The sequence below is a fragment of the Ambystoma mexicanum genome, chromosome 5p, assembly GCF_040938575.1.
Source record: "Ambystoma mexicanum isolate Mex_15411 chromosome 5p, UKY_AmexF1_1, whole genome shotgun sequence".
In the NCBI taxonomy this organism is placed as follows: domain Eukaryota; kingdom Metazoa; phylum Chordata; class Amphibia; order Caudata; family Ambystomatidae; genus Ambystoma; species Ambystoma mexicanum.
This window is the reverse complement of record NC_090930.1, coordinates 947268583-947295184: the sequence shown is the minus strand read 5'-3', so window position 1 is coordinate 947295184 and position 26602 is coordinate 947268583. Positions and strand designations below refer to the sequence as shown.

The 26602-nt window shown below is 45.9% G+C and overlaps 1 protein-coding gene across 5 annotated transcripts in view; it reads left to right on the top strand.

Annotated features, from left to right (window-relative positions):
• MTCL1 (microtubule crosslinking factor 1) overlaps nucleotides 1-26602 on the top strand; it is a 669362-nt gene that overhangs the window by 477599 nt on the left and 165161 nt on the right. For all 5 annotated transcript variants that reach the window (XM_069613397.1, XM_069613399.1, XM_069613396.1 and 2 more), the window contains one exon: nucleotides 18264-18455. In XM_069613397.1, coding sequence (XP_069469498.1) covers nucleotides 18264-18455 — 192 coding nt within the window. The remainder of the gene's footprint in view (nucleotides 1-18263; nucleotides 18456-26602) is intronic.

The window sequence follows — 26602 nt, the reverse complement described above, 5'->3', positions numbered from 1 at the left end:
AACAGGAGGAGCAGGAGACTAAGCTGCTTACATGTGACTTCATTGACAAGTTTTGATCATGAGTGACACCTAAAGTCTTGACCTTAGGGTGGGATTTAATCGGGCTATGTTGAACTGGCAACACTCTTGACCAATTTTCCATAGTTGGGAAGCTGTACCCACAACCATCATTTCAGTCTTGGAATTGTTTAGAGCTAGTCTATTCACCTGCATCCAAGCTTGTATTCTCCCATAGATACAATTTAGGGCAATGGAATCGGTCCGCAAGAATGGTATGATCCATAAGATCAAATGCTGCAGACAGATCTAGTAGCACCAGCATAGCTGAGTTCCCCTTGTCAAATATATTGAACATACTGGTCTTAAAGTCAATAAGAGTTGATGCAGTGCTGTAGCCTCGTCGAAAACCTGATTGTTTTGGCCCCATAACCTTATGTTTAAACTGGAAACTCCTCAAGCTGTAGCTGCGCCACTTATCCAGAATTTTTAGTAAATACGGCACATTCGTAATGGGCCGGCAGTTAACTGGCGCATTCTGGTCAAGAGTGGGTTTCTTTATAAGAGGGGAAATCCAAGCTTTTTTGATACTAATTGGGACAACACCCTCTTTAAAAGGGAGGTTTTTAAATTTGCTGATGAGAGGGGCAAGTTGTTTGCCATATTCTATTGTGGCGGGACAGACATCCCCCTTACAGTTAGTTGGTTTTAGTTGACTAAGTACATTCTGCAGGTATTGCTCAAAGATGGGCTGGAACTCAAATTTAACAGTATCCGTATTGGAGCGTGCCAGTGGCGAGGTCTCATTAACTTCGACAACAGAATTAGTTTTGGTTACTGCGTTTTTCTGTATGTTCTCTATTTTATTCATCATGGCCTGTTGGATGGATGTACACCAGCTGGCATCCTTTACCACCTGCAAGTGAACTGGACAGGGATCTTCCAGTTCTTTGAGAATCTTAAATAGTTCACCTGAGGCAGAGGTTGCTCTGAGATTCTATTATCATAGTAACATTTTTTTTTGCATTCAGCATAGCCTTTTTGTATATTTTTGTCATATCGGCATAGATGGTGTTATCTTCTGCTGAGTGAGTTGTTTCCCATTGTTTCAGTGCCCTGAATTTAGCTGCGTGTAGGGATTGGATATTGGGGGAAAAACATTTGTGTTTGGCCTGTCTTTAGATAGATGTGTTTTCAATGGAGCCAGATGATTGATGGCTATTTCAAGAGTGTCACCATAAGCCTTAGTCAGCTCTTCAGCAGCATTCAGAGAGTCTAGATTATTAATAGTGGCGGCTATAAAAGGAGCCCTGGTGTCCGGGGTCAATTTGCGCAACTTCCTACACGCCACCCAACTCTTATTAGGTTTAGTTTTCTTGAGACTCGGAAAAGACATATTTCAGTCCCATATATAATGATCAGACCAAGGGCAGGGGGTTACACCCCACATTGGAGATTGAGGGATTTTGGGTGAGAACTTAATCCAGGATTCTTCCCTTAACGTAGGTGGGTGTCCTAACATGTTGTGTGAAACGCAAATCACAGAATGTTTTAGTGACTAATGTAGATTGGGAGTGTGATATATCGTCATAGCCCAGATTGAAATCACCCATAATTTGTATTTTTGATTTGAGTTTGAAGCGGACAGTGATTAGATCACTAAGGTTAGTTAAAAGGTCTGGCATGCTCTGAGATAGCCTATAGATGTGAAAGATATTTACAGTCTCATCGCGGTTCATATATAGCTTAGCCATTAATAGTTCACAATCCGCTACACAGATGTTATCAATTTTTCTAATCTGTAGTGAGTTATGGTACAGCAGGGCTACCCCTCCACCCTTCCCTTAAGAACGATCTTCTCTCAAGATATTGAAATCTTGGGGCAGGGCAAGTGTTAGTGCAGGTCCTGCAGCCTCATATAGCCATGATTCCGTATTGGCACAAAAGTTAATTTCATGCAATTTAATGTAGTCCTCTACATCCAATGAATGTTTGATGAGCGAGCGTGCATTTAACAGCATGCATTTAAGGACCCCTACATGCCTCGAGTCACTAGCAGCGTGAACTACTTGTTCATGGTAGTCGTTATCAGCTGTAGTTACTGGGCTAGATGTATTGGCAAGAAGAGGCTTGGCGGTTTCAGCAAGCTCCTCCCCTGCAGAGAGTATGAGGGGAAATGAGGGTTCTGCCATAAGTAGAATTACCTTGTCTGAGGAAATTGTTCTCATGTCCACGGATGTTCCCAAATGTCTATTTTGCGATTTTGTACCCATCATGATAGGCTACATCCCTCGTCGAGTGACAGAGGCAGAGTCTTGCGCCGAATGCTGCGAACCGGCGAAAACCGGCCTATGCTTACGCACCGTGAAGGAATCTAAATTGCCGCTAGGCCACCAGGGAAGTGTAGTCTTTTAGGAAACTACACGCTGAGTGCGGCGAACAGAGAATTTCAGAAGAAAATAGACTTTTGAATTTGGATGGAAGTAAATAATGCTGTGCAACTCCTATAAGGTCACAAAACAAGCGAAAGTGATACAATAGTGAAACGTGCACACAAAAGATGTTCTTGAAGCACACAGGTAATCAATGTCAGTCAGTCTCACAGAGCCTCGCTGTAATCTAAAGCAACAGGAGGAGCAACATTCCAGTCAAGAGGTTTATGTCCACTTACCGGCTTCAAAAGAAATTAAAGGATTGTGAAGCATTTATGTTAAATTGCAGTACATTGCATAATCTATATTTATAAAAGAGAACATGTGTGGGTTTGTGGCTTGGCGAAGCGTTGTTCCAAGAAGAACCCTCCTACCTGAACTGCCGCAAAAAAGTCAAAACTGCTCTAGTCAACAAATATGCCTGAAACTGTTATCCACAATGTATCATCTGTAACCTAATAATACTGTGTAACCTTGTACTTGTTACTATGCACAGAATGCTTCAGTACTCACTAGCGATGGGTCTTGTGCGCTATCAACAAGTAAAACAAATAAATAAATAAATACAATTCCACACCGTTTCACCAATCTGCACAGAATATTGCATAGTTACCTGTTTGGACCCTCCAGACAATACTGGCTACATGACATTTGGACACCCCACCCCGTTTACCGGATTTCCAAGAAATGTCATAATTTGTTTTTGGGTTTGTGACTTGGCAAAGCATTGTTCTTATACAATTTCACACTGTTTCACCAGTCTGCACCAGATTTTTCATAGTTACCTGTTAGGACCCTCCAGACATTACTGGCTACATGCCATGTGGACACTCCACCCGTTCCCCAGATTTCAGCACCTTCACACATGAGACCTGTTGCCTGAAATTGGCGAAAAATCAATGTGGTCTTAGAAGGACCGTCCTCAACCCTAGAATGCATGGTTTCTGGGACATATGCACCGCAATGCAACACAACAAACTGCACCATGCCAGGGTGAGGCAAACGGTGGGGAGAGAGCACAGTAGGTCCGAGTATACAGCAGCACACAAACTCTCGCTTCCCCCCAACGTATGCTCCAGGATATATCAGTCAGCCACAGACGCCCATTCTCAGTGCAGTTCACTTGAGAGTACAAGGCATATCAAGCGATAAGCGAATCGGATCGACGGCCTACAGGATCATTGATTTTCTCTTTCGGAGAACGGGTACCTTTTGCTAGTAATGATTAAAAATAAAGACTACATCTACTGCAGTGTAAGAGGAAAGCACATGCCTTCATTTTCTTTGGCTAGCTGAACCTATCCCCCTCAAACACACATACACACACCCTTTCAACATGCCTCCACATATCCAGATTACACATGGACACTGCAGCATGCCCCCTCACTGCACACATGTCAGATCCTGCTACAGAATACACCTTAGCCCCTCTCAGGGACCCCTGCAGTATACCCCCAAGCACCCCCACACAAAAACTGCACCATGCCAAATGGACGCCCCCTCAAACCCCACCCGTAGCCAGCAGAAAGAAATCCTAAACATGCTGTCATGTATGGCACCATTTACGCTTCCCACAAAAGCAGAAGTTTGACAGAACATTTGCGTAACTATCGGTAAACAAAATCAAAACACAGTTTTTCTGCCAAGCAGTTGCAACTATGGTGTGTTGCAGGTGGGAAAATGCAAACCTCTACATTATTGCATTGCTTTGTGTAGGATAAATATTCTGGCACTTGTGTCCAAAGTTCTAAACTACAGCAAAAGTACAGACGATTATCTCTGTGGAAATGATGGGCGAGGCCCTGAACAAAACAGACCTGTAGCAGCAGACCCAATGGCCCCCTTCACACTGCCAATACCAGAATCACCAAATACCAACTCCTTCATCTAAGCCGTCAAAGAGCACCAAAAACCAATGTTGTTGACTTGACACCCCATGGAGGAAATCCAAATCCAGCTCTGACAGCCACACAATCAAACTGGGCCAGAACATCTACTGCAAGGACATCTCCTTATCGATGACAAATACCCGAAAAACCATCAACCAGCCATGCACACTGTTCCAGGCCACCCACAGCATCAACGGATCTCTCCCAAATTCTAGACTCCAATCACAACACATTTACCATCACTAAAGTCTTCAACATCTACAAGGTGGGCCCATCCTAATGTGGCTCCCTCTTACCCAGCCCCTTTCGCTGTCATTCAGAGTCTGTCCCTCACTTGATTCCTTCCCTCACTGTGCTTTGCAATTCCTCCTCAATAAGTGCAACCTTTCCTTCTGTCTTTAAACATGCTCCCAATTCTAAAGAAAAACCTCACTTGACTCTTCCATGCCGTCTAATTACCGCCCAATATCCTTTCTTCCTTTCCTTTACAAACTCCTGGAATGCGTTGTTTAAAATCAGGTTTCTGTTCACATAAATCACTCTACTCTTCTTCCCCTCCATCAGTCTGGCTTCTGTCCCTTTCACTCGACCGAGACTGCTCTTCTCTCTGTTTGCAACTCTCTAGTGTCCGCTTTCTGTGCTAAACAATCTTCTTTTCTTATTCTACTTGACTTGTCAGTTGCCTTTGACACAGTAGACCAATCTATCCCTTTTCGCTCTTTCCTATCCAGGCTTTCAGGGTCCTTTACTCGAATGGTTCTGTTATCTTACTAATGTCACCTATTGTGTCTCAGGGCAGGTAAATCCTCTCCTGCTCTTCCTCGCCAGTATGATGTTGCACAGGGCTTACTTTGTAGCCCCCTTATCTTCTTTCTAGGTACATCAACTCTTGCATTTGTTATCTCTTTCTTCAGTCTCTCTCATCACTTCTATGCAGACGACTCTCTCAAATCTTTCTCTCCTTTTCTTCCTTCTCTGAAACTATCCACTCCATCAGTCTGTCTCTTGTCTATTCAATCTTGGATGTTTGATCACTATGTACACCATAATCAATCCAAAACTGAAGTTATGTTGTTCCCTGTTACCACTATTCCTCCGCGTTTACCTCCCTCTTATATTTCCTTCCCCCTTCCTTTCTTCTAATTTGCCCTTCTGCTTGAAATCTTGCAGTTATTCTAGACTCTACTATATCTCTCTTCTCTCATACCTCCTCTGTTGCTCGCTTGAGTCGCTTTCATTTTTATAATGGCTGACAAGCTCATCTTTTCTTTCCTTTCACTGTACCAGAATTCTTGTTTCCTCTTATATTCTCTTGACTGTTCCGTTGTTTCACTCTCATGTTCAGCCTTCCTGCCTATAAACCAGCTCCCCTCTGTTCTATCTACAAATCTCGTCACCTTCTTTTCCATCGTTCCCCCTCTTGATTCTATATGTCCTGCTCTGCAATCTCTTCTATGGCTCTCCTTTGAATCTCGGTTATTGTTTCATTTTCTTTGCATCGTCTTTAGAAGTCTTCATGGGATGGCTCCTTATTTTTCTCCACTGATTTCTTTCTATTCACCACCTCGTTCTCTTCGCTCCCAGTCTCAGTTCCTCCTATTATCCCCTCATCCTCCATGTGCCCAATCTTGTTTCTGTTCTTTTTCACTTATGACACCTACTCCCTCTTGATCTTTGTCTTTCTTTTCTCTCTTTCGCACCCATCTTCAGGCCTTTGTAATGTCCATCTAATTTTTTCATTCAACTGATTTGATTTTGCATATTCATTGTGCCGTTTTCTGTCTGTCAAGCACTTTGTCATATAGCACTATACAAATTCAATAAATACAGTAAACACAAATAGTGATGCCCAACTTTAGACATTATTCCATCACACCCCCCCGTGCATGCCCTTGTGGCCAAGGGTTCCAATGTCAAGCCATGTCTTTTGCTCCTGGTCCCACTGTTGCTGCATCCACGTTTGATGGTGGCACGACTTGCATGGCGGCACAGTAGCCAATATCTCCAGCGTCTCCTTTTCCTCTGGAACAGCCCCCACGGCCCCGTCCCAAATTATCAGGCATGCTTCCCTCTCCTCTGCCTATGGCACTGTCACTGACCGTACTCCGGGCCACAAAATACATGCGCCTTTACTTCAGACTCTACCGAAGAATCCATGTATGCACCTTCTCTGTTATCTTTGTTCTCTCATACCCTCCTCGGATCCCATAAACTCTCCTTTCACTCTTACACTAATACCGAATTATCCCTTAAAGTGAGACGCCTCCACAAACTCTCCAACCACCATGTGCGACTGACATCCTCAAAACCCTCAGGATCTGGATGGGTAGAAGTGGACTAAAATGCAGCGGCACCAGGACAGAGGCTCTACTCCTTAGGCACACGCTGCATCTCCCACCTTTGTTGGCCATCTCATCCCTTAGGTCAACTTTCCTAAAAGTTCTGGAGTCCTATGCAAGGAGTGCATACGCATGCACTCCCATATCGACTAGCCACCATAGACCCTCTTTCCTTTTGGCTTCATGTGTCAGTAGTTGGTACTTTAACCAACCCCAAAAACTATGAAACGAAATAGCTACATTGGCCTGACTGACAAAATACAACACGTTGAAACCACTCCAGCCAGACTAACTGGAAGAATGAAGAAGGAACCACACAGCTCCCATTTCCCAAACTTCAATTCCTCTATCTCCTATTTAAATGCCTCGTGGACTCTCCCCGCAACCACGTGCACAACAAAATCCACCCATGTAAGCCCTGGTGTACTTTGTTAAGCCAACCAACACCGTCTCAGTGCGTTATCCACTAAACACTTCTGCTGTGGAAACAGGCAGTTTATGGTATAAGCCCCCATATTCTGGAATTAACTCAGGGGCGTAATTTCACCAAAATGCCAGGGGTAGCGGAAGTGACATCACATGACCCTTGACCTCTGATGACATCACAGGAAGTGATGTCGTTTGACCCCCACCCTGAAGTGAACTCACGGGATGTAATGTCACACAACCTTTCACTCCTTGACAAAACAGGAACTGGCATCAGACAGCATTCTTCCTAAGTACGCTATGAAAAATATGGTTACGATATCACTGCAATGTGATATACATTTCATACAAGAATGTATCACCATATGTATCGTTAATATCAGTGTGTATAGACCCATATTACCAAATTACTGTGAATGCAAGTAGACGTCCAAGGTCAAATGATAATGATGTGTTATTATATAGCACTTATGCTTAATCACTTTATATAGAACAAATGTACATACAATATCACCCAACCAGTGTTGGTACTCATGTATCGACCTCAGAAGGATGAAAGGCTAAGGTGGCCTTGCTAGGATTTGAACCTGCAACCCGCAGATCACACACACATTGCAGAAGTGAGCACTCAACCCACTGAGCTATCTTACCAGCTATAGTAAAATTAGCAATGACATGCCTGAATGTTCTCAAAGTCAGAAAGCAAATTACACTCTGTAGTGGATACAATTAAACTGGTAACTGTGAACAGCAGGCCAGTTCATCTGCAGGTCTGGTGCATACTTGGCCACGTGTCAAGTTTGCGTGGATCTACTATTCAGGCTGCATTGTGAATTTGAGGTGTTTAACAACAGACTAAATCAGTGACTCAACCCTGGAAGTGTGCCTATAATAAACCTTTAATGAGTCTAGCAATTATTATATACAATTTCAGAAAGACATTATTTACTATTTCTTTTCTTTCTCATTTAGGGTCACTGTACCATGTGTGGCACCCCCTGTTTGTTTAAGAGGCCTGAACAAGAAAGCTAGCCACTCCAGAAACAAAGAGCCACATGGTGCTGGCCACAGCCCAGGAGCTTCCGTTTTTCAAAAAGCCTTTTTAGTGGTAGCAAAGGAGACCACAGGGGTAGAAAGGTAGACCAAATGACGTCCCTGAATTAACTGCCTGAGCACATCAGAGCCAATGCTACGTGCCTGTTCAAGTGTCGCTGTAAAGTCCCTCTTCACCGAGGCCTGCTAAGTAGGTTGACTTGCTGCCCCTCCCACTTGAAGAATCACTCAGATATCACTGCATTCATGAATCTCACTACGAATGCTTTAAGTGGAGTAAGAATTTGAGGGAGACGTTAACACATCACAAAGGGGCTGGGCCCATGAAGTGTCTGGCATGGCCTTAGAATAGCAAGTAGCTAGAAGACCTTTAAAAGTGAGGGGTAATTATATACGTAATGGAGTGGCCTAACCCACGCTGTGGAGTAGTCAGTGGCCTGTTCTCGATTTTAAAAGGTGTTGTACATACGTGACACTCCTCCATTGGCCAATTTCTAGGTCACACTAGCCGGTATGGCTTGGAAATCTAATGAAAGGCAAGGAAATTGGCCAATGAATGGTGAACCGGTTGACCCCGAAGGTCACCGCCATGAGCAGGAATCTCCGCGCGGTGCTTCCTCTCGTCACGGCAGTGCCGCTCCCTAGCTCCTCGTCTGGGCTGCACTAGACATAAGTGCCCCGGGCAGTAAAAATCCCGCCTGATGCCCAACCCAGCCACCACAATCTCAGCTGGGACCCATCTGGCGGACGCGGCACAGCCTCTCCCACTAACTGCCCACGAACCACCACTCCATTACTTTGCCAGCCCACACCTGGCAGATGTGGCCCGGCTGTTTATCAAGCTTTGCCCCTCCCTTTTCCCCTCAGCATGCTTCTGTGTGATCACTGGGAACTAGTTAGTTCCCAGTGACCTCCCAAGGCAGATTATCTTTTCTGTTTTAAAAATTCCAACCCCCTCCAAGACGGGTCATGATAGGTTTCTAGAGCGCCCCTCTCTCAAGCCACGCTGGGAGTTATGGGCCCAGGGGCCTCGTTAAATGCCTTGCTTCTGTCTGCCCTTAACTAAAGGCTCACATATAAAATCAGACTTGAAAAGGTCTATGCATGTTCAAACCCCTTGGTTATTTTTAGGGAAATCCATGAAACTTATGGATTTATTGTATTAAATCATGCAACATTTATATTATACTTTCCCTTCCTTTCAGTGTTAGAAAACAAATAATCCGTAAATCATGATGGTTCTGAAAATGGTTGTCACTGACATTTACTGGATAAAAGTAGTATTGTCACTCGTTATCTTTTCATTTTAACTTAGCGCCCTATGAATTCACTTCGGAAAGTCAGTTTGGGGTGCTCTGGCTCACAGGCAATATTTGGACACTACCAGGGCTTAGTCCCTGTTAGCCCCGGCCCACTTAAAGACCTGCTTGCCACCCATACTGGTATCACCGTCCCCCTGTTGGAGGCATCCTGTTCACAGAGACGCACACATGAATGGGTAGTTGGTATGACAGACATTACTAGCTACAGGGCAGATTTTTCTGCAGAAAATGCACATTTTGATAGGAGCACAGACTTTCAAAATTATTTTGATTTTTAAACGTCTGGACAGTTCTAGCAGGTTTTACCTCTATGGAATTTCTGATGACACAGAAGTATGCCAGATAGTTCTTCAGATTTCAACAACATTCTCCATAGGTTTGGACTACCACTAGTTACTGAGCAGAATAGTTGCATTTTAGGCCCAACTCCAGCCAACGAAATATGAGGAGTGTCTTAACAGGTTCCGCTGTAGGGCTAGCAGACCGATTAGGTGGGGAGGATAAAGTGACAAAACTCGTATATTTGATATCGATATGTGATAAATTGGGGTATAAAGGATTGGGAGGGGATGGGGTAGTGATAATGATTGTTTAGGTATGGGGGGCGTGAGTTTTCCGTAGCATGAACGTAGCCTAATGGATCACTTTACAAGGTGCCCCGCCTTACCTGTGCCGCCCTTGCAACATGACTTTTTGCCACGACACCCTTGCATTCTGGGTCTTTATTGCAATTCATAAACAGTGCAGGTTAGCAAGCCCTCCTAGGTCTGTGTCAGAGAGGGGTGCAGGGAGTGGCCCGGAAAAGGTGTGGGGGGGATGGGGATGGGCATCGGGTGCCGAAGAAAAGGTGGTAGCGGAACCAGTGCGGTGCATCGAGATGGCGGCTGCAGACACATACGTAGGGTGAAGGGAGCCCACGATGGCTGGAAAAATGAGGCGGGGCATGTGGCCAAAGGCTCCACCAGCCCAAAGTAGAAGCATGCCGGTGGGGAAGGGAGCGGGCAGCAAGGGAAAGAGCGCTGTGGCATTTCCTCGTGGCAAAAACTCACACAGCAAATGTCATCAAAGCAAAGAGAATAGATGCCAACATTACAGTGTCCGAAGGCTAGATGCGGCTAGGGTAGTATAGAGGAGGGTTGGAAATGTATGAACGGGGCCCCTGACTGCCAGAGAAGATGTTCTATCAAGAGCAGGGGCCACAGCCCCTTCATGGAGAGCCCGAGAGAAAGCTGCTACTAGGAGTACCGTGCATGGAAGGGCGGCCATTTGATGTCCTCCTTTATGCACTTAATATCTGGTCTGGTCTGGTTATGGGCCTTTGTGATGATTTGGCCACCACCAAGGATGAGTTTCTCTGTGAGGTAGTTGACCCCTCTGGTGGTCAATTCTTTGTAGGTGATGCATCTGTCTTGAAGGTGATACTGGTTTTGAGGCAGAGGCGTAGGCAGGGTAGGGCCTGAGCAGGCGAGGCCCACCTAAAATCTGTAAATGCCCTCCCAGAAGTGCTGTGTGGGCATTTACAGCTGTGAATGTCACTGCGGTGGGCTCAACTCCATTAGCTTCAGGCCCCACCTAACAGACCATCCTGGTTACACCGCTGTTTTCAAGGGCAACAAGTGCAGATGTTTGAAGATGGGCATGATGTGGTTTCATTTCTTGGTACCCTGGCGACAGCCTGCATCATGCAGTACAGCTTTCAGGGGGCCACTGTAGGGGCTAGGATGCCTGTGAGGAGTGCACTGCCACAATCATGATGGGGGAGCACGAGGACTACTTGTACAATGGTTCTGAAGTGTTCTTGCAATGCCTGGGGTAAGTCTTCGTGCTTCACCTTGTAAGTTCTGTTCTTGGGTGAGCTTGCCAGGGTTTCACAGTATAATGCATTCTGTCTGTGCAGTGCAGCTTCATGTAGGCACTAGACATCCACTTGTGAAGGTAGGGCAGACTGTAAGACAATAAACACTGTTGACTATGTTGATCTTTGTGTAGGGCACTGTGTGGTGGCACATTGTTGTATCTTGATATCATTTTTGGCCAGATTTTCTTCTAATGGATCTTTGTGGGTTTCTGCAGGCTGTGTAAGCAGCTGAACCAGTACAGGACGGTTTGGTTGGAAGCTAATAAGTTGAGGAAAGCTTTGGGGCTGACTGTGTAAAAAGCAGACAGAGTTCAAGTCGCACTAGAAGGAATGATTCTTCTTTGCGCAGGATGTGTAGGTTGTCAATGTCATGAGTAGTGGCAGGCTGTGGTGAATCCTGAACAGGCTCCAGAATGATGATCAAACGGGTGGCTGTGTTGAGAGATTGTCATGAAGCCGCAGGGCAGCGGTTACCTTGAGGACCTTACCGGTTAAAGTGAAAGGTAGGTGGTAGATGGAAGGGAACTTGGCCAGCTACTTTGTGTCAAGTGTGACTGTGTAGAGGGACTTGAAGACGGACATATCAGAGAAAACTGGCAAGGAAATGTGACTAATCGAGGGAATTCATCCCTTCTCCCAAAGGGGGAGCCCCTGCCCCCCTGTGATGCTATGGAGGTGATCCCCGCTCAACAACACCCTCGAGGCAAATGGGAAATCAACGGGAGAGACTCCCCCTTTGGGGACAAGGACTCCTGTTCCTGTGAGGGACTCCCTAAACAATTAAACATGATGGAAAACATGGGACTATCTAAAATATGAAATGGTTTCAAATCCCAAGACTTGACTGAAGAGAACACTTATACATTTATGAAGAAGAAAAGGCGCTCGCCCCTTTAAATAAAGACTTCCAATTAACTGGGACAAGTATGTTGAAGGAGTACAAGCTGAACAAAGGCGAGGGAGAGGAACACGTACCCAGGCAGGGGAGGCCCCCTAGATGCGTTACACCCGACAGAGGCAGAGTGAAAAGGGGCTACTTGGCCTGCAATGAGCAGGCCGGATCTGTATGTTGAAGGAGACGCTGGAAGCCCAGCGTGTACGAGAAGGGAGAATCAGAGGCAACAGAAGCCCAAACCCCGGTGGTGGCATGACCATGAAGAGTTTGTGGTGGGAGGTTTACCCATCCAACTACACCGACACCACCAAGCAAAAACCGCAAGAAGTCTGGTTACTCATGGAGGTACCGAGACGCTGTGAAGGAGGAAGAGAACCATAAGTAGAGGGCGTTGCCGAAAACAAACAGACCATGCAGAGGAACGAGAGAAAAGGTCCCAAGCCAGTACGGGCCCTAGAGACGTTCTCTTGGAGCAGTGAAGGTAACAAGGACAACAGGGGAGACCGCAAGGCCAAAAGGGATTTGTTATTTATTCAGATACACTCGTCCCAGTATAAGTGACGAAAACTTGACACAAAAGCTAATGAATGTGAACTGTATTCATGTACAAGAGAAAGATGCAGAAGACCCTGAGAGGGCAACCAATAGCACTTGGGAACCATTACCCTGGGAAGAGGGGAACCTATCCCATTATTCAACAAGGAGAGAGTAGAATATAACCGAGAGAACAATATGAACTGAAAGCCAGAGAAACCCCTAAGATAAATGATATAATTTGGCATTTATATACGAAAGAGACTATGCTGGAAAGAGATGAGCTAGAATTGTACAGAAAGCAAGACACACACAGGGAAATGTACCTTTCAAAGTTTCTTGAAACCCATTAAGCCAGATCCAAAGATTCGACAAAGGTTAAAGAAAGACCATTCTAAAGAGCACAGAAAAGCCAACAATATCTTCAGAGAACTACGTTAATTGATAAAGAAAGTAACAATACACTAATTAAAAAATTGCATATTAACCAGATAAATAAAGAAGGCAACTGCAAGAAGGAGTCATCAGCAGAAGGGAGTCATTCCCCTGACTTTAGTTTGTTAGAATAGTGGTAGGGTCAGATTAGGGCTGGTTTTGGACAGTGGATTTATTCCTTTTGGACATTCGCTGACTGAGGAGCACCTTAGTTATGCAGATAGGTAGATAGGTAGGGAACACCGTGCAGTGATAGGGAAAGTTCGGCCTTATTCTTATTCTTTAATAAATATGTCTTTGAAATGTCCCCAGAGTGTGCGCATCCTTCTTCTGACCCGCCACAGAAAGCGCGTGGAAGAAAATAGGGCCAGTGTATGGGAATGTCTTTTAGTTCTCAGCCCAACTTTGTTACATATGTTTTCTTTGTTAATGTGACGTGTCTTTCTATAGCCTGGGCCTCCGGATAATCATTTTAGGATCATGGCCTGTAATGCAGTGGAATTGCTTTGTTTAGAACAGAGAAAGTGAGCTCTTTTTTCTGGTTACTGACCCTCACTCTTCTCTGTAGAGTTGCTTTTCATGCGATTATTTCTTTCCTCGCCATTTTGCCTCACAGCAAATCTCCTGGGGCCTTTCTCTGTATTATTTTTAGCTCTGGAGAAGTTGCAGGCAAGTCACCAAAGATCGCTCCCACTGCAGTCCTACTGCTTCAGGAGTTGCAGGAGAATGCACGAGGGAACACCGCCGCACCCTCCAGCTGCCCAACGCAAGGGGGAGAGTGACAGTCAGTGATCCAGTCCCCTCTATCTGTCCCACTAGCATTCTGTCGATGCGAGCGAGGGTAGCGTACTAGCGGGTGAATGGATAAGGCCCTCTCGTGAGGTCTAATGGAAGTGCTGATCTAGGAGTCCTTACCGGCAGTGATCTGAACCTCATCGACACCGACTTTCAAAGGCTGCTTCTCAGCAGGATTTTAAAAACAGGTTGCGCGAGAGTCGGGTGGATTGAGGGTGTTAAATGAAAAAATGATCTTGCTTGAGACCGCCCTTTTAAACTTACCCCCCAAAAATTGCAACATTTTAAAATAAACAAGCAGAAAGATGTATACACCCTAGCTCACAATTCCTAACATTAATAATGGGGCACAATTCTGCTGTATGTCTGTGTTGACAGTGAAGGTGGTATGGGTTGCTGAATTTTAGTTTCGACTGTGGGCAACTGCAAAGCGGTATCTCCGTGGATGTCACACTCCAGCCTGAGTCCTAGCCATCTACTCAACCCTATCCTACTCAACTAAGCAGTCATGGCCGGGTCCACAAAGAGGCGGGCTTCTCTGCACAGGGCAACTGGCCCGGCTGTCAGAGATGGCGGATTCTGCAAGATATGGCGATCGCCTTGCACATAAGGGGAGGGCGTGGCAGACGGTGCAGTGATACGCCATCCAGCGATCCCATGCCCCCCGCGTAAAGAGGTCACCACCTGACGTTTGCCACTCACCTCAACTTCCACATGGGAGCAAGTTAGCAGGACCGCCACATGTAAAATTTGGAAAAATATTACAATAGGGTTAACATTTATTTGGGACATCGGTGTCTAATACCGCAGCTATTCCAAGATGCAGAGACAGAAGTTGTAATACTCTCCCTTCTGTGCACAATCCTTTTATGCATTGCGCATTCCTCCGTTCCTCTTAAGAACAGGCACAGTGACATAGTACATTCATTCCTATGCATCCCATTTGTGAATCCAGCCCTGTTTTTTAGTTTGGGCTACTAAGTGGCCCTTTAGCACCACCTATAAGCTGAAACAATATTATTAGAGTACTGAGGGGTAGAAATGTCATATGAGGAGTGACGTAAAGCTTGCAGGCGCTGTTTGGTTGTTAACTCACCCATTAATTGTCCATGGCCATGCTAATCCCTACGGCCATTCCCTCCTAGTTCCTACCCCTCCCCGCCCAAAACACTGCCTCATTGGAACTCTTTGAGCTTGGTTTAATTAAGCCTTACCATCAAACTGTGGACTCGAAGTGCCTGCCAGTGTTTTTTTCACAGCAGTCTTCTGAGAATTACTTAATTGGAGCTGTAAATGCACTGCTGATGTAATAGAAATGTCTGCCTTCAGCCGGTCGCTTTATAAGCACTCTGTTTGCCCCTCACTGAAGCCCTGTCAAAAACAAGCAAAGCCAACAGTTTTGGCTTGTGTATAAGCGTTAGGCATTTGCCAGGCACTGCTGTTATATGCCCAGATACTCCCACCATTTTGCACAGGCTACCATCAATGGACAGTTAATACCACATTCGGCTTTGACTGGCAAGGGCATTTCCCAAACCTATACAAAAGCCCAAACTGTTGGCATTGCCCGTGCTTGTTTGCCTTCCTGTGAAAATGAAAGATGTACTTGAAAGAATATGGAATCCCAGCACAGGAATTTGTCAAAACTGAACTTAGTCCATCAAGTAGAAATGTGATCATCCGACCTAGAAAGTAGTCGGTGGACATTCAAATTTTCTGGGTGAATGTAGCTATCCCTTCAAAGAGCTCTTTCTAGAAAGTAGCTTCCATGAGGCATGGTACATTGCCCAGATCAGTGTGCAACGAGCTGCACACTGCTTACTTTACACCAATGAAGGGTCAAGTACACGATTTTCTACAAGATGATATGATATGGTATTCATAACGTGCCTGTACACAAGTGTTTCTAGGCGCCACAAGACAAGGAAGTGGTGGGACAGAGGGAAGACAGGACAACGATCCTACTAGGGCTTGTGTCCTACGGATGGTGCAAGTGCGGCAACAAAAGGGCAAGAGGGATAGGGAGAGAGGGAGGTGCAGGGGAGAGGGAAGGAGAAAATGCAGTCAGGGTACCATGTCTCTGAGTGAGTGCAACCAGGGCAGCGCGGCTCTGGGTAAGTGCATGGAAGGCTGGGGGCAGTAGGAGTTAGTTACAGCCCCTAAGTGCGCAGTAGGCCCGGAAGCAGGGCAGGAAAACTGGTCATGGAGGGGCCTTGTACCCTGTGAGAGACTCTGGGGACACCTGGCAACCGGTCAGGGCAGTTTGGGATTCGACAGTACCATAAAGGCCTGTAGGTGAATAGTTTGTGAGTTGGGAGCATAAAGTGTTCCTATTTATGGTATCTACAAAAAGGGTCAGGAACATCAGCTATCCGTGGGAGGTACAGAGATGCCGATTGCAGCAAAGAGCAGGTCCCCGTCTTCGGGCCTTGTGCCCACTTCCTCTTCAGTGCATTAGTGTTGGGTGTGAGCATCCAACACTAATGTATTGAAAGGCTCCCACCGACAATGTAGGTCAAAAAAAGAAATATATATATATATATGTTGCTGTCATAGTGATGGACAATCATGTGGGACATGAACTTGAGAGCAGACCAATGCATAGAAGGGTCAGAAAGGGCCCTTATATTGAACATGCACCCCCCACACCCGTTCCTAGCGGATGCAGGTGAGTCCATGTTATTTTCTTTGCATGTAAAGGCCATCCTTATGGGATCAGCGTTTCCATGCAAAGCAATTAGAAATGGTTTCTTTTTGTATCCTGACACATTTACCCAAACATCGGTCCTCTAGTATTGGTGTGTTAATCTGCGCATAGTTTGATCTCATTGGCATTCCTTTACTCATTGTGTTGGTCTTCTGCCAATTTGTTGGAGGCTCAGGTTTGCCAGCAGTGCACAGGTACGCATGGAAGATATTCACAAGGAACTGGTATATCGCATATACCGTGGGTTCTACGCAGTCTACGAATCTGCCACATAACTCTGCGAGTGCCAGATATCACCTGATGCACACCAACTACCACGTACGCCTGTACCTATCGTGGCTACCTCTTTTCTTGGGTTATTTGTTTTGCAGGCAATACAGTATTCAACTAGTGCCTGCACAATCATTCAATGGATGCTCCCATTCTGCTTTGCAAAGAAGGATGCATCAGGAGGGGTCAGGTCCATTCTTGACCTTAATAACCATTCATGGTGCCATCATTGCTAATTAACTGTTTAGCCCGGTGGATATGTGGTCTACCGCAGACATTGCTACCTTGGGAACCAGGGCAGCTGACTTCCGGGCCTAGCTTTCTCACTTGGCCAAGCTGTGTGATTCGGGAAGCCTTCAGAAGCTTGATAGCCCCAAGTATGGAGCACGAATTGAAAAACTGGATTTTAGGCATAAATGTGCAACCTTGTAATCATTGCAAATGTCATTGCCAATCAAAGAAAAAGATGCTTGACAACAAGAATAGACAATGAACTTGAGGCTGCGAATCCTCTTAGCATTTTACGATAAAACAATATGCATGAGCGTATTACCCTGTGATGTATGCATGTTTGCTGGATGCAGCAACAGTCCCAGTGAAGGGGCGGTGTCTCTGAAGACATCAGCGCGTGTTTGTGGACTAGGTTTCGAAGGGGTCTGCAGTCCTGTATATTGAAGATGTCCATTTATCTGATTTCTTTCATACGTGTAACATGCTGCATACCACTACACTTGTGCACAGATGTGTTATAAATGCCAAATCATATCATATCACTAGTGGCCTGAGAGCGCATGAGCAAGATGCTTGACAAGAAGAGGCAGCTGGTAAGATAGCTCAGCGGGTTGAGCGCTCGCTGCTGCGATCTGAGCGTGATCAGCAGGTCGCAGGTTTGAATCCCAGCAAGGCCAACTCAGCCTTTCATCCTTCCGAGGTCGATAAATGAGTACCAATTTCGGTTGGGTGATATTGTATGTAAAATATGTGCTCTGTAAAACGCTTTGGATTAAGGTGCTATATAAATAACACATTATTATCATTATCGGGGCAGGGAGTGAAATCCGCAAGAACCAGGTCAGGAGTCCCTTCTGGCATTTGAGATGATCGAACTCTAGGTGTTGAGATGGGGGAGTCAGGAATGCCTGTGACATTAGGGCTTTTCCTGAGTCATTGCATAATGTCAGTTGCAGTCGTGTATTTACCCTGTCCACTGTCTCTCTGACCATGCGCACTGCATGCTGCTTGCTGTGTGGAAGCATATGGTACCGCAGTGGTCCCTTGAATTGGTTACACCATTCCTTCTTTGCTCTACAGATCGATCAAATGGACATCCTTCCAGAGTGTGGCCTTCTTTCTGAACTGAGGGACGCCAACCCTGACCTGGAAGAGGATGACGAGGAGGACATTGTGTTTGCACTCATGGATTACTCTCAGCATTCCCCCTCGGAGAGCGCGGATCATGGACCACAGCTGCAGACTGCTGAGCTGCTCCAGCATCAGAAGCAGGTATGGGGACTCCCACTCCACCGGCACGGACTGTAATTCAATTTGGTGCATGGATGCATTGTGAGATCCAGGATCTGCGCAGCGGCAAAATACAAGGTGGAAACTTGTATTTCCAGGCCTGCTTTGGTAACTTATGGTATGTACAAAAAGGGAACAAAACTGCTAATTATAGGGTAACTTCCTCGTTCATTGCTATCGGAATATTTCCTCCAGGGTGATGTTATTTAGAAGAAACTGGGATTCTAGTTTCCTCATTATAAAATACTGGCTCCTTTTCGGCAAATGCTCTCTCTCACCTTTGCTTGGCTAACTTGATTTTTAATTTCCCTGGGCAATGCTGGAGTAGGATCTTCATCCAGTTTCTTATAACTACATTCATGAGCCCAACGCCTTTGGCATTCGGTGATGTACATTTCTACATACGAGATTTCCATACACAATCCAGATTTTGAAACAACCAAATCTGTATTTCCTAAATTTTACAATGTGTTTTTCCTTCCTTCCTTGTTCAAACTGTAGAACCGTCTATTTTTAGTCTTCTCCAGGTCTTCTACTTCTTCTAGCACCTTTTTCCAAAAAATGATTCTGGAGTATGAGTAAATGGAGCCTAATAAAAACGCATCTATGTGATCACTGCGACCACATGTAATTGCGACGGCTGAAAATGCCTACTTTAAAAAAAAATGAAATCCCCTTTACAACGCATAGATATGCGGGGGGAGACCCCCGATACCCCCATGTTTCTATAATATCCCATTACCCCCCACATATATATGTGGTGTAAAGGGGGTGTTTAAAAGTCGGCATTTTCGGCCGTCGCAATTCCCAGGTCGACATTATTGTACGATTCCATAAAAACCTGATGAGATTATTATAAGATTGATTTATCTTTTCTATTTCTATACTAAACTCAAAATGGTCATGAGATGTTGTGAGTACAAAACTTAAGCCTGGTTCTTAAATATTTTGGTAAAGATTTGTCGCCAGCGTGCTCTGCTGGGTGTGATTGTTGATCCTCAATCGTTTCTCATTGCCCCTCTCTGCCTCAAAAAGCTCTTCTGTCCCTTCGATTCCTTCGACCTCTTTAAAACTCTCCCCCGGTTGAATCCTCGTGTGTTTGGTCCTCTCTTCTGAATATGAGGTTAACGCTCGTCCTTTTCTGTCTCTGTGTTGCTACTATCGTCATCGGTTCTCGATGATGTGTTGCTGAAGCATATACTCGTCTGGTCTTATTGTCGCCTGTGATGTCATTGTGGGAGCCGGCTGTATATCCTTCCTGTATATACGGAAAACGTGTTTCTTGTGCAAAAGATGCTAAATCTTTTTCTAGCCTCTTTATTTTCATTTCTAGTGCATGTTTTAAGTTCAGCTATCTTTCGACTTTAGTCTTCCAACCTTATATTAAACAATTCTATCAGCGCCACTTTTTATTTGTTCTTCTCGTTTTCCTGTCTCAGGGCCTGATTACGACTTTGGCAGTAACGACGGCGGTATTACCGCCGGCAGTATTAGCCCTACCGCCGAACTCCCCAGCGCTAATAGCGCTGGATCATGAGTTTGGCGGTAATGTAATTCCCCATTGAGCCATTCGGGAATGCCCCATTTTTCATTGGGCTCAATGGGGAAAATTCGCGCTCTTACCACTGGCGGATTTCCCGCCGGCGGTAATAGCGCGAATTTTCAGCAGATTTCCCCACAGCTAAGAGCTGGGGCGAAATCCGCCAAAGCCCTGATTTGGCGGACCCTTAAATCCGGCGGTAATAGCGCGACCGCCGGATTTAACGCGACCGCCGGATTTAAGGGTTACCGCCAAAGTCGTGATGAGGCCCTCAGCCTCCATTTTGGGCCACTTATCTGGCCCTATCAATAATTAATATGAGCCAGTATCGCCCACATTTGTTATACACCTCCACTTTCTCTTAAATTGTTCATTATGTAGAAATAGGTGTGGCTCATTGTGCACGCTCGGGTCTAGTGGAAGACCCTTCCTCTGAAGTTACTCAAGCATGATGGCTCTATGAGTATTTATGCAATAAGTGTAAAAATGTGGCATCAACTTTGTAACATTACAATTGGTGTTGTGCTGTATGTAACATTATTTTTATAGGTGAATTGTCATTGCGTGAATTCAATAAAGCATATTTCTGAGGCCTGGGTCCAAAATACCTTCAGCTATCCCTCTGCAAATACCTCCCCTCTCAAGCTCTTCGCTCCTCTACCTCCAACTCCCTCAGGGTCAGTTGTTTTTCAAAGAAACGAGCTGTGGGTAGATCACTGTCTTCGCTGGGGCCTCCCTCTGGAACAGCCTCCCTGCCACTCTAAAACTTGAGGAGGACCATCTCCAGTTCCGGAAGCACCTCAAGACCTTCCTCTTTGTCTTCGCTCCCCCTGTCCCCTGCTGATCTGTTCTCTCTTGGCACCGTGCACCTGGCCACCCTCTCTCCTCCGGGCCCAGGCCAGGTACCTGCTCACCCTGCCACCCTTCCGCACTGCCTTCGGGCCACCCCTTGCACTGGGGACTGTATCTGTACCCATACAGTCCCCTCCTTTTTCTTCCTGCACTTATCAGACCTACCCTGTCTGCTGCCTTAAACCCAGCACTTGCCACTTGCTGGCTGCACTACCACTGTTTGTTGCCTTTATTATTTATTTATTCATTATTATTTATCTGTTTCTCCTTTGCTCCGCACTTTCCACTTCTCCCCCCTTCCATGCACTTTTCCCCTACCCCTCTCCCTTGCACTTGAGCGTTCTCAATGTCACTTGGCCTAGTAACATCGTTGTTTTTGTTCTCCCCTGTTCCCCTCCCTTGCCTTGTCGTGCTCTGAAACACTTGCGTACGAGCGCGATAGAAATAAAATATCAATATCTTGACGGATCTACGTGACAATCCCGAAAAGAAAAAAAAGAAAGAGGTGGAAATGACCTAGTTTTTTTTTGTTGTTGGTCGAATTGCACAAATGTTTTGGGGCTTTTTGCACTTTTTTTTTTTATTAATGCAGGGGGGAGTCCCCTGCACTCCCACCCCACTACCCGCTACCTTAAGTTATGCCGTTACCGCACACTACAGCGATGTTTTAATATAAATGGTAAAGAATCTCATAAAAATGCAACCAAAAAAACTCGGTCTTTTCCACCTGGTTATTTCCTCAATCGGTTTTTTGGGGTAATACCTATCATGACATTGTATTAATTGCATTGAAGAAAGCATTGTATATCAGACCTGTCGATATAGATTGCAGTATGTTGACCATGACTGATGGAAGCACCTTGTCAATGCTTCTGAGCAAGAGGAGCACAGACCTGTCCCGGCACTAACCACCGTGCACTGAGCCGCGGGCATTAAGGTTTGGGGATTCCCTGCGCTCTGTGATGGCGGACACCCCAGCCCGCAAAGGTCCCACCGCATACATGCTGAGCTGCAGCTGATGATGCCTAAAAGGACACACTTTTGAATTTACTGTGAAAAAGACAATATAGGCAAGAGAAGAAAGACCTCCTGGATACAATAAGCCTGATCCGAGGCCTCGTGAACCTATGCCGAGTAGAATAATTGAATTATTCATGCATTCCTGTACAGGAAGGCCACGCGCTCCTTGGTTCTCTCCCTGCAACAGCAGCATGCCATTAGCGTTGGAAAGCAGACGTCTCTTATAGATTGCTCATTTCAATTACATGTTTGTAGTGTTTGCAAATCAAACCGTTCCAACATCAGTCTTGCAACGCCATATATGTCCGCATCTTCACTGACATGCCTTTAAGATTCATTTTAATTCTCCAACCTGGGTCCATAAGGCCTCCTTGCGCAGTGGCGCCCGGTATTAAAATGGATCAGATGGTTTTGTAATCAGACCAGCGGAGTGGGCATTTTGCTATAGAGGGAAGCCTAAGGCCCACAATTTCACCTGAGCGGGCATACACTCTCCCTGTGTCCAGGCTCTGCCTTTGCACTTTACTAGCCAGTGTAGCTCAAATGATCCTGGGTGTGGATTTCTTAGCAGAGGGTTGTGTACATTAGCTGTTCGCTGTCCCTAGCCAAGAAGTCTAATGTGAATTGTATGTCCCCATACGGTGGGTCTTGTGAGGAAGCTGTGGTTATCTCACCCATAGCATTAAATGCTGAGGTACTGACCAAAGAGAGCTCCACTACCCACCCACCGCATGCACTGGGCACAGCAAGGACTGCTCAGACGCACACAATATCCGGAAAAGTGATCATAGACGTTATTAGAGAGTCTCAAATGGCTGGCAAAATATCCAATGTAGAATCCAAAGAACCAAGCATTTCAGGAAGTGCGCCGCCGCACAGTAGCATGCAGCGTAGCCCACCGACATCGCCCACCAGATGCGTACATCTAACCAGCTGTTCATCCCATCTCTGGTGATTTCTCCTGATGTTCAGTCTGAGGGGCGAGGGATGGCATAGTTGAGCCCTGAACCAAGTACAGCCAAAGTCATGCGTTACTAGTTCAGGATACAGACCAAAGGGGGTGCTATTATGACCATGGACTTCATCAACAAGTAGAGCACTGGGCTTCCCCTCAGAAGGGATGCACTGGTAAATTCACACAAAAACACAAATCAAACCGTTACACTTAAAATAATCTCTGTCCAATAACAATGATTTAGAAAGTGGAAGCAATAAAAAGTGAGCATTCAATACCCTAGTCCTATGATTAATATGCCGTCCGTATTGTAAAAAAAAAGCAGGGCAACATGTTCAGAAAATGAGGAATAGAATACTGTTTGGGAAACAAAATGAGTGATCCATTGTCTGCATGCTGATGAGGTCACTCTGTGGGAAAGCCAGTAATGTCCGGTGGCCATATAGCCCAAAGGGTACCTGGGCCCACTGACCACAATGGCTATGCCCTGCTAGACAGCTCAACAGAGGACTTGTACCCACACACAGATGGAAAAGAACTGATGAGAGCACCCTCCTGAGCTTTTCAAGCCAGAGACTGGGACAGTTGGTTTATTTTAATTGAGTCAGACAATCCCCAAAGTCTGGAGGATCCTGCTCATTGGCTGCTAGGGATGTCAAAAGGGCCTGGTAATCTGGGTGTTTTCCAATTTCCTGTCGTTCACCACACTGGCTGGGAAATGTGCCGGAACGGTGGCTGACGTGTATGCGCAAAGTGGCCGTCATTCTCGCGAATCCCATGGCAGTCCATGGGGAGTCCATCCACTCCGCCCGCATGAAAACTAAATACATGAGGCGACACTGTCGTCTCCCTTAATAAAGCGGGGAAACTAATGAGTCCTGAGAAAAATGGAACGGATCGGAAAAAACAGGTGTAGAGTTTGTCGGCAACTTTGTATCCGTCCCACTCTCCGGCTCAATCAGCAAGAGGCTGTTGATAGTGTAGGGGCAAAATTTGCAGGTGGACAGTTTTGGATCAATGAGCCTTCAATGCTCAGTGACCTTTGCACACTTTTTCCCCTCAGATTATGAAATTTGCTGAGTTCGGAACAGAGTAGACTACGCAGATGGTTTTTGACTCTTCTTCGGGTGCTTTTCTTTGTCCGAGCAAGACAGGCTTTTGATGGAGGATGACTTGGGCACATCCTGGGTGATGCTGCTGGGAGTCGTTCTCGCGAGGCCCTGGTTTTCCTGCCACATTTTCTGGATTTCCTCTCTGCATTACTTAGGCACATCCTGGGCGATGCTATGGAGAGTCGTTCTCACGAGGCCCTGGTTTTGCTGCCATATTTTCTGGATTTCCTCTGTGCTGCTTCTTGTTTGCCACTCAATATCTAGTGCATCTATCCTTTGCTGAGAACAACACCAACAATGGGACAAAGCTGCATGCGCGCAATTCTAGGATGGCCTTACCACAGATTCAAGTGGAATGCATGCCTGGCTGCCTCTCAGACCTGAGGTTTCCTCAAACGAAGCAGAAATTGCCTCGAGTCAAGAGGCGAGGGAGGAGCATGAGTTTTTCCCAAGGATTTTGGGGGGTGTCACCGGTAGGAGCCCCGCAAGTATTTCCACGACACCAGCTATTTGGCCACTGCCCAAGCTAATTAACGAAGAGATAGAGATAGGCTGGGGGAAGGGCTCTAATTGCAGCAGAAGCAATGTCTTGCAACAGTCATTCCTCATACAAATAATTGTTCTGTTAGAGATAATCACAAATGCAGTGGTTAACATCGATCTTCTGGAACCTTTTTTTGGTTTAATGCCGCCATGGTTTAGGTGCCACCCATCAACTAGTATGTAGTGCTCAGAAATATACATTTCACAGGATTTACTTGTAAGAGTCGCTGCATGCCTCCATGCTGTTGCAAAGCCACTTTTCTGCACTACGCCAGGCCTCTTTAAAGATTGCTGAAAGGGCACCTGACATCATCTCATCGCTTGTTTTTTTTCTACATCTGGCACAGCGCTGGCACTCAAACTGAATACCATACTTGCTTAAGATCTGTGTTAAGGGTCGGTGAAGAAAATGAGTGGGTTGAGTCCCTGCTGCACAAAGCAGTGGGCCGTTTGCCGGTCACAGGTTTGTGAGGAATTCGATCATCCGCATGGTGGACATGGGCTCGCTTGAGCTTTTTTGACATTTTTAAATGGATGGTGGTAGCCCTGCCTCAGGAAATTGTGTGGGGCGAATCCACACACATTGTACTATGCTCACACCACGACAAATGCATAGACCTGTGTACTCCGGCATGGACACAGCCTACAGGTATAGTCCGCCCGTGTCATATTTAGTGGGAATATGACAGGAGAGGAGAGCACAATGTCATCCCAAGGAGGGGGGGGGGGGCTTCCACAGCCTGACTAACTGACAAGGGCTCCATGCAACCGCCCTGCTCATTTGTTAGCCCTGCAGCTGTTGACAGTGATTAACATACGAATAGAGGGTACATCAAACAAGCCCCCATGAGGCCTTGCGGCAGAGGGTAACAAAGCAGAAAAGAAACGCAACTGACCTTTTTCATATGTAAATGTGTCAACCTGAAGCCATCACCCGCCTCTCAGTATCGATGGCAGTGAACTGAGATGTCTGAGTCTATTGTTGCAGTAGACAACCTCCCCTAGGGCGGCGCCATTCATAAGATACAAGAATGTGGATTGCAGAAGCTAGAGAGTCCAGTCTCTCAACATCTTCAAAGAAGATCTGTCGCTTTAAAAAGGAACCACACAGGAGAACCATTAACCAGAGAGACTCTTTGATAACAGCAGACAAGAAGGTGGGTCGGACCTAGTATCACAGGGGAGTGAGCCCAGAACTCTTTCTTTTAAGAGAAGGGTGCAGCCATATTGGAACTGGTACACCCCTTGTTCCCGTGGGACTCCGTTACCTTTTCCTGGTGCAAAGCACTCTGGTTATGACGTGACACATACCGGAAATTGTTGTTAGGGACCCCAGGATTGGTTCACTAAGGTAGGTGTCACGGATGGCACTCTGTTAAGAGTGGCACAGGACACCCAGAAAGGGTTTGGGTGGTTGTGCCGAAGTAAGGTGGACAGATAAGTACACACAAAGCTGAAAGTAAAGAGAACAAAGAGTAGGCAAGTGTAGCAAGGAAATAAGGTACAACAGAATGGATTCCCTCTAGGGGTGTATGCAGATATAGGAAAAGAGTATTCCACGGACCTTAGGAAAAACTCTAGCCTTCTGCACAGTTTGCTATAACAGAGGCCCACGCTGTTTGCTCATGGCTGGGAACAACAGCTGTGGGTGTCTGTAACACAGAAACCAGACAAGGGAAGGGGCAGAGGTTGCTTGCCGGAAACCAACAGACAAGCCCTGTACAAAGGGGTCTACAAACGATACAAGAGAATACAATAACAGACAAATCCAGGAATAGGGAAGTCGATGAGCAAACTAGCAGAAGGAAATTAAAGGAAAGCAGTATAACTGAATTGGACAGGGATAATGAACTGAGGGTTGAAAACGAGAAAGAGAGCAAGGGAGCAGCAGTCAGGAAACAGGGGGGCTGCAATAACTGAAAGTAATAAATGCAGGTAAACTGTTGTGGATTGCAGAGGACTGTAGGATGCAAGGTAGAGAGCTCAGAGGAGCGGGACAGCAAGGAGCAAGCCCAAAGGAGCAGGGCTGTAAGGAAGGGAGCCCAAAGGAAAAGGGCTGTAGGCAGCGGAGTGAAACAGGCTGCAAGGCAAGGAGCCCAAAGGACAA